Raw genomic sequence first — 13,544 nt, forward strand, 5'->3', positions numbered from 1 at the left:
CCTTATGAGGTGCTGACCAAGTGTTGTTACTTTGCATTCGGTCAATCATCCAAGATGGCCGACAGTAGGGGACTTAATTTAACATAGGACCCTAAGGGAAATACATACAAATGTCTTCTTTTAGAGAACCACTGAATGGAATGGAACCAAACATGGCATTAATGTTCCTTATGAGGTGCTGACCAAGTGTTGTTACTTTGCAGTCAGTCCATCATTCAAGATGGCCGCCAGCGGGGGACTTAGTTTAACATAGGACCCTATAGGAAATACATACACATGTCTTCTTTTAGAGAACCACTGAATGGAATGAAACCAAACATGGCATGAATGTTCCTTATGAGGTGCTTTAACCAAGTGTTGTTACTTTGCAGTCGGTCCATCAACGAAGATGGCCGACAGCAGGGGATTTAGTTTAACATAGGACCCTATGAAAAATACATACAAATGTCTTCTTTTAGAAAACGACTGAATGGAATGGAACCAAATATGGCATTAATGTTCCTTATGAAGTGTCGACCAAATGTTGTTACTTGGCAGCCGATCCATCATCCAAGATGGCCGCCAGGGGGGGACTTAGTTTAACATAGGACCCTATGGGAAGTACATACAAATGTCTTCTTTTAGAGAACCACTGAATGGAATGGAACCAAACATGGCATGAATGTTCCTTATGGGGTGCTGACCAAGTGTTGTTACTTTGCAGTCAATCCATCATCCAAGATGGCCGCCAGCGGGGGACTAAGTTTAACATAGGACCCTAAGGGAAATACATACAAATGTCTTCTTTTAGAGAACCACTGAATGGAATGGAACCAAACATGGCATTAATGTTCCTTATGAGATACTGACCAAGTGTTGTTACTTTGCAACCGATCCATCATACAAGATGGCCGCCAGGGAGGGACTTAGTTTAACATAGGACCCTAGGGAAATACATACAAATGTCTCCTTTTAGAGTACCACTGAATGCTGACCAAGTGTTGTTACTTTGTAGTCGGTCCATCATCCAAAATGGCCGACAGCGGGGGACTTAGTTTAACATAGGACCCTATGGGAAATACATACAAATGTCTTCTTTTAGAAAACTACAGAATGGAATGGAACAAAACATTGCATTAATGTTCCTGATGAGATACTGACCAAGTGTTGTTACTTTGCAGTCAGTCCATCATCCAAGATAGCCGCCAGCGGGGGACTAATTTTAAAATAGGACCCTAAGAGAAATACATACAAATGTCTTTTTTTAAGAACCACTGAATGGAATCCAAAAATGGCATGAATGTTCCTTATGAGGTGCTGACCAAGTGTTGTGTCTTTGCAGCCGATCCATCATCCAAGATGGCCGCCAGGGGGGGGGGACTTAGTTTAACATAGGACCCTAGGGGAAATACATACAAATGTCTTCTTTTAGAGTAACACTGAATGCTGACCAAGTGTTGTTACTTTGCAGTCGGTCCATCATCCAAAATGGCCGACAGCGGGGGTCTTAGTTGAACATAGGACCCTATGGGAAATACATACAAATGTCTTCTTTTAGAGTACCACTGAATGGAATGAAACCAAACATAGCATGAATGTTCATTATGAGGTGCTGACCAAGTGTTGCTACTTTGTTGCCGATTTACTGTTCAAGATGGCCACCAGGATATTTTATTAAATAACGGGACCAATATTAAACCCAATTTGGCCTCGATCATTATGTGGGTATCAGTGTTATGATTTTTATCTATATTTACATGATTTCTAAAACCAAAGTAGAGTCAGGTGAGCGACACAGGCTCTTGAGAGCCTCTAGTTTAATTACATACAAAAACAAATAAATTGCATAATTATTGAATAGGCAGTGTGCGGTAAATTTTACTCACGTGTTATATGGCATAGAAGGAAAAACACATGAAACAATTACTGTGGCGAGGAAACATGTGGTAAATTAAAGGTGTCAGACCACCTTTTCAACCACTCCAATTTAGAACATATGTAAAATTAGTCCTTCCCTAAAAAAAAATATAGTGCTTTTGATGTCATTGTTTTCTTAATCTAACCAAAAAATTTGCAGATATGAAACTTTTGGTGAAAGAGAAATACTGTAAATTCAGAAATTAAGGCATACATTTATTATCGCGATTTTTGAAGAGTGGACACAAATGCGAGATTAACATGAACATGAATTGAAAATTGGCATGTAGAAAGGTGATGCATGTACATTTCAGGATATACCTGCTTTCTATGAAGTTATACTTGTGGTAAAAAAATTAGAAAGCTGTGAAAATTGAAAAATTTGTTGGAATAGATAGGGATTTTGAATGGTGGTCTGACAACTTTAGAGCAAACAACAGTGAATCACAAAAATCATTTTTTTTCTAAACTGATGATTCCAAATAAAGGTAGCCAAATTACATGCATTACAACATTTTTTTTTTGGCAAAAAAGCCTCATATTGCCAGATTGAAGCCTAAAACCTGAATTTGTGCTTTTTTTGCAATTAAACAATGGGAGAAATAAAAACGAATATGAAAAAAAAACATACTTTAAGAAATGATGCATTTTCTCAATTATGATTATGGTTGATAACACTACTGTTTTTGAACTTGGCAATAACTGCTTCTGAAAAAAATAAAAACAAATAAATAAAAATATAAACTACCTGAAAAAGGACAGAACATTACAAAACATTAGTAAAATATTATTTGTTGTCCCATATTTGGGTATTAAGATTTAGGACCAAAGTCACCGTCACACAACTCAAGTGCCAGGTAGTGTGGGTTGTATCACCAGCCTGGTCGAACCGACAACTTGAAAATATGTATTCCAAGCTTCTCCATAAAGAATAATGTGTCTGACATGTGTATTTCTTGATCTGATATATGCATTTTCAAACATTATGTGCAAATTTTGGACAAATTTGAAATTTTTCTTAAAATCATTTTTTTCATTGGCAAAAGTGGGCCTTTAAGATAGATGTATTAAAATATTTGACAAGTTTTCACATGGGGCATGATAGTTTATAGCATATTTTTCCTTTGTAGACTGTCATGTCAAAGACATCCCCAGAAGTAACTCCTGACACCCAGTTACAGGAACCTGCAGCACCAGTAGTTGAAGGTAATCATCTAATGTTAATTATTCAGATACCAGCTGAAATGATTTATAATTACTTGTTTCTTATTTATGGAAACCTTGATATCTGCTAATAATGTTATAATGAAAAATAATTAAAAAAAAAAACCAACAAATTGATGGGAAATGTGAAGTGGGTTATTGATGAAGATTGATTGATTACAGATCACATTAACCTTAAAACCATTCTCATCCAATTTATACTTTCCTCAATCTCTTGAATATATTTTTGATAATCATTCTTACTTGTTCCTCTCACAATGCATTTCACGTCAATATCATTCCTACTTGTTCCTCTCACAAGGCATGTCACGTCAATATCATTCCTACTTGTTCCTCTCACAAGGCATGTCACATCAATATCACTCCTACTTGTTCCATTCCTACTTGTTCCTCTCACAAGGCATGTCACGTCAATATCATTCTTACTTGTTCCTCTCACAAGGCATGTCACGTCAATATCATTCCTACTTGTTCTTCTCACAAGGCATGTGACGTCAATATCATTCCTCAACCTCTTGAATATATTTTTGATAATCATTCTTACTTGTTCCTCTCACAATGCATTTCACGTCAATATCATTCCTACTTGTTCCTCTCACAAGGCATGTCACGTCAATATCATTCCTACTTGTTCCTCTCACAAGACATGTCACGTCAATATCACTCCTACTTGTTCCATTCCTACTTGTTCCTCTCACAAGTCATGTCACGTCAATATCATTCTTACTTGTTCCTCTCACAAGGCATGTCACGTCAATATCATTCCTACTTGTTCTTCTCACAAGGCATGTGACGTCAATATCATTCCTACTTGTTCCTCTCACAAGGCATGTCAAGTCAATATCATTCCTACTTATTCCTCTCACAAGTCATGTGACGTCAATATCATTCCTACTTGTTCCTCTCACAAGGCATGTGACGTCAATATCATTCTTACTTGTTCCTCATACAAGGCATGTGGCGTCAATATAATTCTTACTTGTTCCCCTCACAAGCCGTGAGACGTCAATATCATTTTTTTAGTTCATTTATATGTTTTGGAGTTTAGTGTGACGTCCATTTTCACTGAACTTGTACATAATTTTATTTAGGGGCAAGCTGAGGACCACCTCCGGGTTCGGGATTGTCTCGCTGCGTTAAAGACCCATTGGTGGCCTTCGGCTGTTGTCTGCTCTTTGGTCGGGTTGTTGTCTCTTTGACATATTCCCCATTTCCATTCTCAATTTTATTGTTCCTCTCACAATGCATGTGACGGTTAAACATCATTTTCACATTATTCACATCCAATTTAACGAAATACATATAACTATAGAATAATGTCTATCAAGAATTGATGTTTATGGATGATCATATGATTGTTTATATTATAATGCACTGATCGTTAAATAAGGAACATAAGTCATATTATTTTGATAAATACAATAAGATAAGACATTATGCTTTTATTTTTTTGCCTTAGAAGGATACGAAAAGATTTGTTAACCAAAGTATATTTATACTTTCCTGAGAGTATCGCCACAGTGGGATATAACGGTCCTGCCTAAAATAATTTTGGAAAATGGATGTTTTAATGATCCGCCTACAATAGGAGAGGGTCATGATGTTTTCATGTTTTTGCATCTGTCTCCGTATCAAGTTAACGTTTTGAAAGAAACATGTAGTTTGTGGTCACATCAACTTGAAACTTAGTTATTATATATAACTCAAGCAATTAAATATTTGATTAAAATAGAGAGTGGAAACGGGGAATGCGTCAAAGGGACATCAACCAGACCAAAAAGCATAAAACAGCCCAAAGCCACCCATGGGTCTATAACACAGCGAGAAAATCCCGCACCAAGAGGCTGCTTTCGCTGGCCCCTAAACTATAATGTATACAAGATCAGCTTAATTGGACGTCACACTAAAATAAACTATCAGTATTCACAAAGAGTGGAATAATAAAAGGAATAAAATAAATGGATAGCATATCACGAAATTACATATTGAAATGTTTCTTTGCAAGTACAAACTGATGGACGCCACTAGTGGATCAATAATTGTTCTCATTGATATTTGGTGAGATTTGTGCTCTATCTGCTGTTTTATGTTTAATGTTTTTAATGGACTTTTGTTTGTCTTTTTATGTCGACTCTGACGAGAATAAGGGGAAAATGAATTGCTGAAATCCAGCCATCCGCTCAACTGGATTATACAGAATAAGTAGTTTTGGCATATTAGTACATTGACACATAGACGGATAGACATATGGACCAGTTGACCTATTAACAAATCAACATATTAATCAATTGACATGTCACGTCAATATCATTCCTACTTGTTCCTCTCACAAGGCATGTCACGTCAATATCATTCCTACTTGTTCCTCTCATAAGGCATGTGACGTCAATTTCATCCTAACGTGTTCCTCACACAAGGCATGTGACGTCAATATCATCCTTACTTGTTCCTCTCACAAGGCATGTCACGTCAATATCATTCCTACTTGTTCCTCTCACAAGGCATGTGACATCAATATCATCCTTACCGTTCCTCTCACAAGGCATGTCACGTCAATATCATTCCTTCTTGTTCCTCTCACAAGACATGTCATGTCAATATCATTCCTACTTGTTCCTCTCACAAGGCATGTCACATCAATATCATTCCTACTTGTTCCTCTCACAAGGCATGTGACGTCAATATCATCCTTACTTGTTCCTCTCACAAGGCATGTGACGTCAATATCATTCCTACTTGTTCCTCTCACAAGGCATGTCACGTCAATATCATTCCTACTTGTTCCTCTCACAAGGCATGTCACGTCAATGTCATTCCTACTTGTTCCTCTCACAAGGCATGTCACGTCAATATCATTCCTACTTGTTCCTCTCACAAGGCATGTCATGTAAATATCATTCCTACTTGTTCCTCTCACAAGGCATGTCACGTCAATAGCATTCCTACTTGTTCCTCTCACAAGGCATGTCACGTCAATATCATTCCTACTTGTTCCTCTCACAAGGCTTGTCACGTCAATATCATTCATACTTGTTCCTCTCACAAGGCATGTCACGTCAATATCATCCCTACCTGTTCCCTTCCCGAGGCATATGATATCAATATCATTCTTACTTGTTCCTCTCACTTGGCCTGAGACGTCAATATCATTCTAACTTGTTCCTCTCACAAGCCGTGAGACGTCAATATCATTTTTTTAGTTCATTTATATGTTTTGGAGTTAAGTGTGACGTCAATTTTCACTGAACTAGTACACAATTTTATTTAGGGGCAAGCTGAGGACCACCACTGGGTGCGGGATTGTCTCGTTGCATTGAAGACCCATTGGTGGCCTTCGCCTGTTGTCTGCTCTTTGATCGGATTGTTGTCTCTTTGACATATTCCCCATTTCCATTCTCAATTTTATTGTTCCTCTCACAATGCATGTGATGGTTAAACATCATTTTCACATTATTCACATCCAATTTAACGAAATACATATAACTATAGAATAATGTCTATCAAGAATTGATGTTTATGGATGAACATATGATTGTTTATATTATAATGCACTGATCGTTAAATAAGGTACATAAGTCATATTATTTTGAAAATCCCGCACCAAGAGGCTACTTTCGCTGGCCCCTAAACTATAATGTATACTAGTTCAGCTAAATTGGACATCACACTAAAATAAACTATCAGTATTCACAAAGAGTGGAATAATAAAAGGAATTAAATAAATGGACAGCATTTCACAAAATTACGTATTGAAATGTTTTTTTGCAAGTACAAACTGATGGACGCTACTAGTGGATCAATAATTGTTGTCATTGATATTTGGTGAGATTTATGCTCTATCTGCAGTTTTATGTTTAATGTTTTTAATGGACTTTTGTTTGTCTTTTTATGTTGACTCTGACGAGACTAAGGGGAAGTTGAATTGCTGAAATCCAGCCATCCGCTCAACTGGATTATACAGAATAAGTAGTTTTTGGTATATTAGTACATTGACACATAGACGGATAGACACATTGACCAGTTGACCTATTAACAAATCAACATATTAATCAATTGACATATTGACACATTGACAGATCATCATATCAAAATTGAGTTATCAAAAGAGTATCAAATAAAAACATTGACGCATAGAAATATCGACACATTGACCAGTTGACAAATTAACAAATTGACATATTAATACATTGACAGTTCAAAAGCTTTTTACACATCGATACATTGAGAGATCTACAAATTGATATATTGACAAATTGACAGATCAACACATTAACAGACTCATATACTGACACATTGACATATACACACATTGACAGATCAACACAATAACAGACTCATACATCGACACATAAACAAATTGACACACTGACAGATCAACACCTTTACAGATTCATACATCAGCACATTGACATATCGACAAATTGACATCAACACATTAACAATTCATACATCAACACATTGACATATCGACACACTGACAATTTAAAAGAATAACAGACTCATACATTGACTCGTTGACATATTGACACACTGACAGATCAACTCATTAACAGACTCATACATCAACAGGTGGACATATCGAAACACTTACAGATAAACATATTACCAGACTCAAACATCAACACATTGACATATCGAAACACTAACAGATCAACACTTTAACACACATACATCATCACGCTGATAGATCAACACATTAACAGGCTCATACATCAACACATTGAAATATCGAAACACTGACAGATGAACAATTTAACAGATTGATACATCAACACATTGACATATTGACACACTGACAGATGAACACATTAACAGACTCATATATCAACACACTGACAAATCAACCCATAAACAGATTCATAAATCAACACATTGACATGTCGACACACTGACAGATCAACACCTTGACATATTGTCACATTAATAGACTTTAACATCAAAACATTGACATATCGATATACTGACAGATCAACACGTTAACAAACTCAAACATTAACACATTGACAGATCAACACATTGACATATTGACACATTGAAAGATTTACACATCAAACATCAACACATTGACGTATCGATTCACCAACAGATCAACACAATAACCAACTCAAACATTCACACATTGACATATTGACACACTGACAGATCAACACATCAACACTCATACATCGACACACTGACAGATCAACATATTACCAGACTCATACATCAACACATTGACATATCAACACACTAACATATCAACACATTAACAGATTCAAACATCAACGCATTGTCATATTGACACACTGACAGATCAACACATTAACAGACTCATACATCAACACATGGACATGTCAACACATTAATAGACTCATACATCAACACATTGACATATCGACACTCTTGACAGATCAAAACATTAACATACTCATTTATTGTTTTAATGACAGAAAGAGCACTGGCAGCAAACTTCTAATTAAGGCTATTAAGACCACTGTGACTTTACAGGAAATATATCATAAGGCATTTCTGGATATCACACATCTCCTGTATCATACCAATAAGACCACTGTGACTTTATAGGAAATATGTCACAAGGCATTGCTGTATATCACACATCTCCTGTATCATAAGAATAAATATCTATCCTTGTCTAATAGTATTATTTAAGATAATCTGTTGAAACAAACAAATTTTTAAGATAAATAAAATTTATCTTTGACAGTGTCCAGTGTCAGAGACAAAAAGTGGAGAAATTATCTACGATTGTGTGTAAGCATACATTTTTATTTCACAAACATGATGAAATTTAAACTTTCAAACTTAATTTTTTTTCAGATGCCATCGGAAAAGGGCAACAGTCTGCTATGTTAAATCGTATATTAGGGATGGGCAGCTATGAATCATTTGATATGAGATGCATGGTGACCGGCCAATTTTCAGTAGGGAAATCGACTCTTGTGACGCTGTTAGCTGGGGATGTCATACCAGATGGGCGACATCCGACTGATGGAATTTCTTTGGTTGAAGGTCAATGTGGCCTTGATATTGAGACAAAAAGTTGGATTCTTATTGATCCAGGTGAGTAAAGGCATAAGTGGAAACATCTGACCATATTACAAAAAAACACTGTTGTGTGGACCGCTGTGTTTTATCAGCAGATTTTAATAGCATTGTTTTAAAAAGTATCACATTGAAGCCATATATTATGTTACTTCTTTTCAGGCACCAATTTAATTCAAGGTGTAATACCACCATTGATTTTCCTCTATTAATCTTTGTTAAATTTGCACTTTTCAAAACATTGTGCAGAATTTATCTTTGTTTCAAATAAATAAATACATGGCATGAGTAAAGTTTTATCCTGTCCAGTACTATAGACAAAATTTCACATAACATTTCATTGCATATAAGAAAATAACCATCACTGAAAGTTAACCAATCAAATTTTCACCCCTTTTTTTCCTGTGTTCATGCTTTAGTAACAATGTAACCTAAATTTTCCAAAATATTCTATAGAAACACCAAATAAAAAATTAATGGTGCTTTGAAACACCCAAGATATATGTTTATGACACAGAAATTTTTTACTGCAATGAAATGTAGGATTAATTTCCTACAACTGTCAAATTCAAGGGAATATTTTTTTTCGACCCTTTTTCGCATGCAACCGGATGTGACGTACTATGATTTGGTGGTATTACACCTCAATATTGAATCTTATTTGTGAATGAAAATCTTAACATTATTATTTTACTTATTAAAAGGAATCTAAAGTCATATGAAACTTCAAAATTAAAAAAAAGTTAAACATGTTTTATATACTTGAATGACTAAGTTTTACTCTAAAAGAAGTGAACGTGAACTGTTTTTTCGAAAAAAAAATCCTTTATATTAGCCAAATCTTCATAAATGTACCGATATTGAATTATTGGCTTCCCAGACACTACTTCGCCGACATTTTCCCGTATGCAGTGACCTTAACTGCGAGACTTCTCGTTATAGCTTTGGCCACCGCACAGTCAATTGCGAGGGGAAACCCGTGATGAAAGAATGTAAACACACGTGCCCTTGAAGGTAAATAAAAATAACAGGTTCTTAAAGAAACAAATTTAATACAACAAATCATTTAACAACTGTCAAGGCTCTTTCAATTCACTTATATGTTGCGTTTTTCACATGCTCTGTTTTTATTGTTTATCAATATCATGATCCGGTAAACTCATAAAATATAATTTCAGAAGCTTATAATGCCCTGGATGTTGTGTACAATAAGGTGTTAATGACCTCTCTGGAAGAGGAGGAAAGTGAACTAACCAAAACGTTCGACCAGGCTTCAGAAACAAGCCCAACTGGTTATGCCAAAGCCACACTTTCCTCTTTTCCCTCAGAACAGTCGGCAGCAGCACAATCTCTACCACCTCAGAAATCTTCCAATGTGCCTCTCATGGTAAAACATATGAAAGAGAAAATGAAAACCAGAATGACCAAAGAAGAAATAAGAAGGAAAATGGAAAAAGTCCTCAAAAGTGGGAAGTATAAGATGAAAGTTGGACGTCTTACCTTCTGGGATTTTGGTGGACAATATGTTTATTTAACAGCACACCAGACCTTCATGACGTTCCGAGCGTTATTTCTTGTTGTCTTTGATGGGAGCAAAGATTTGCATGAACAGGTCCCTGATGTGTTGTGTTTTCCAGGGCAGCACATGACACCAACTCCAGCAGGTAGTACAAATACATGTTATTTACAGATAGAGTCTATTTATGTAACAGCAAGGCAATTATTTAAAATTATAGAAACTTGTCCTTTCAAAATATCTCAGCAAACCTAAACATTAACGTAATTTATTTCCTTGTCACTTTTAGTTTGTCCCCAACCACCATATTAACATTAATATGTCTTGCATCTAGCAGCATTGGTGTTAGGTAAGACAATAATATTGCATTCAAAATTCATCAAAGATACCAGGCTTAAAGTTTTAAACACCAGACAACTGTGTTATGCTTTCCTGTAAATTTCTTTAGATTTTGAAATTGTGTTTAATTCTCTGAAAAATTATAAGCTGACGATTTCTAACTTCATTGACTTTATCATAAGCATACACAGTGTTACGCTACGGCGGGGGCATTAAGTTTACCCTTGTCCGTTCGTCTGTACGTTCCAAAGTTGGTTTCCGTTCTCTAACTTTAGTCTGCCTCAACCAAATGTTATGAAACTTATATATACACAATGCTTATTACCACAAAACACAGATCAAATTTGAGTTTTGGTGGAGTCACTTTAATCTTTCTAGAGTTATGCCCCTTTACAAATGGAAAAATTGCTGAATTTTTCGTTTCTGTTCTCTAACTTTAGTTTGCCTCAACGAAATGTTATGAAACTTATACACAATGCTTATTACCACAAAACATACCTGTCAACCTATGAAAATGAAAATGCAGGTCATGACCTGCATTGAAGAATAAAATCTCAGGTCATAACGCGTGCGAACCTTTTTCCAGCTGAATTTAAGTATTTAGGGGACATTTTTTTATATTTGTTTTTATATTTTAAAACAAACAGTTTCCAAAACATGTTCCAATGATTAAGTATTAACTGAAAATAATTTAAAACGATTATTGTTGCAATGCACTTATGATTTTGATGGATTAATGTTTCATAAAATGCTTTAACAATACAATCCAAACCATAACCCCTTTTTTTATTATAATTAATTGAACAGTCATAATAGTCACTCAGTGTGCTTCTATCTGTACAGCTTTATACATTAACTCAAAAAAAATTGATGTTAGAATATAATAAAATAAGTTCAACACTTAAAGGAAGTAGAGATGAAAAAAATAATTTTCAACTATTTATTTTCTAATTGTACTAAGGTAGAAAAATAAATTATAATAAAAAAATAATGGGACTAAACTTAACGCTCGCCCAGTCGCCCAAGGCGATCAGATTTTTGGCTGGGCGAATATATTTTATCATCCTGATCGCCCAGCTGGCGACTGTAAAATATTTTGAAGTGAATCCCATGTCTACCCTTTCCCCCGCGATATAAACAAAAACTGTTCCCAAACAGAAACCTGCTTTTCTAATCAAAGCGAGATAAAGAGAATTTCAGAAAACCAGTTAGTTCATTTTAATAACCCAAACCCAGTCAGACAACTATGTTTTCAATACGAAGTCACGATTTCACATATACCTCCTTCTCTAAGCACATGTTCTTAACCCATTTTTAAATCTTCTACGATTATTTCATTATTGTTTAGTGTTTTCTTCTAATCTGTTCAATATGCATCGCTAAAGGGATGCATTCAGGGAGTCATTAAAAGCCCGATTATTAGAGATAACTTGTCCACGAATCACTATTTACAAAATTTTCAATGAAAAAACGAAATGCAAAATCTCGTAAATAAATATCATAGTATCTAGCTTAATATCCAATCTTCAATAAAAAGTAATTGAATAATATTTTTGATCAACACTATCAGAGGGTGGCTTGGATTTGAAATAGCATTTAATGATCCATAGAAACAGCCAAATTGTCAAAAGGTCAACAGGTCAACAGGAAGTTGAAAGTGAAGGGAGACAATTTTGGTAGGAAATGTACTGAAATCAGTATTGTCAAATCTTATGATGATATATTTCTGGTGGCAATAATTCAAATATTATAAAGTTATCACACAAAATCTTTACCAGATTCAAAAGATACAAGTAGGAGTACCTAGTAAGGCTTTATTAGTATATGAAAAGTACATTTCAGTTTTATTTTATTAGTATAAAAATTGGTTGGGCCCCTAAAATTTCAACTGGGCCCCTGAAAAAAATATTTTAGGGGCCCACTTGGCCCCTGGAGGAAAACAGTTACGTTTTGTCCCTTAATAATGAAAAGTAATATTTTAATATGTATTTGCATACACAAATTATTTATGACTTAAAGCTAAGGTAATTGGTGTTAACAGTGTGTTTGACACCAAAGCTGTCAAGTGAAGCCATGCACTGAAATGGGTCACTTAATTTGAGTTTACACAGCTAGTTGAACTTCTTGTCCAGGAAGAACTACGAATTTGACGGTATTTCAAAGGAAAATCACTTATGAAATCAGTCTGAAGGCTTAAGAATTCGAGTGAAAACGGGTCATTTTCGGAATTCCCGGGTTATTTAATGACTCGGCGGGTACCCTGGGTGACCCCTCAGAGTTGTGAAAATCTCGGGTCACACCCGCAGGATACGGGTCAGTTGACAGGTATGACAAAATACAGATCAAGTTTGAATTTTGTTAACAGGATTTTCTAAGGAAATATAGGTTATTGATTTGGGGATATACGGCGGGCAGGCGGGGTTACGGGCGGCTGCCAAACAGTGTCTCTTCAATAACATGAAAACGCTGTGATGATTTTTTTTCAAATTTAGATATGTTGTTTCTTGTGACTAAATGAAGGTCTAGT

At 35.5% G+C, this 13,544-nt stretch overlaps 1 protein-coding gene across 1 annotated transcript in view; it reads left to right on the forward strand.

The window, feature by feature from the left end:
• The window catches only part of LOC127705774 (uncharacterized), a 158,686-nt gene that overhangs the window by 31,679 nt on the left and 113,463 nt on the right, over positions 1-13,544 (forward strand). Inside the window, exons 3-5 of the mRNA XM_052210128.1 lie at positions 3,027-3,102; positions 8,938-9,180; positions 10,341-10,826. Of these exons, the coding sequence (XP_052066088.1) occupies positions 3,027-3,102; positions 8,938-9,180; positions 10,341-10,826 (805 nt within the window). The remainder of the gene's footprint in view (positions 1-3,026; positions 3,103-8,937; positions 9,181-10,340; positions 10,827-13,544) is intronic.

This window comes from Mytilus californianus, unplaced genomic scaffold (assembly GCF_021869535.1).
Source record: "Mytilus californianus isolate M0D057914Y unplaced genomic scaffold, xbMytCali1.0.p SCAF_6, whole genome shotgun sequence".
Classification (NCBI taxonomy): Eukaryota; Metazoa; Mollusca; class Bivalvia; order Mytilida; family Mytilidae; genus Mytilus; species Mytilus californianus.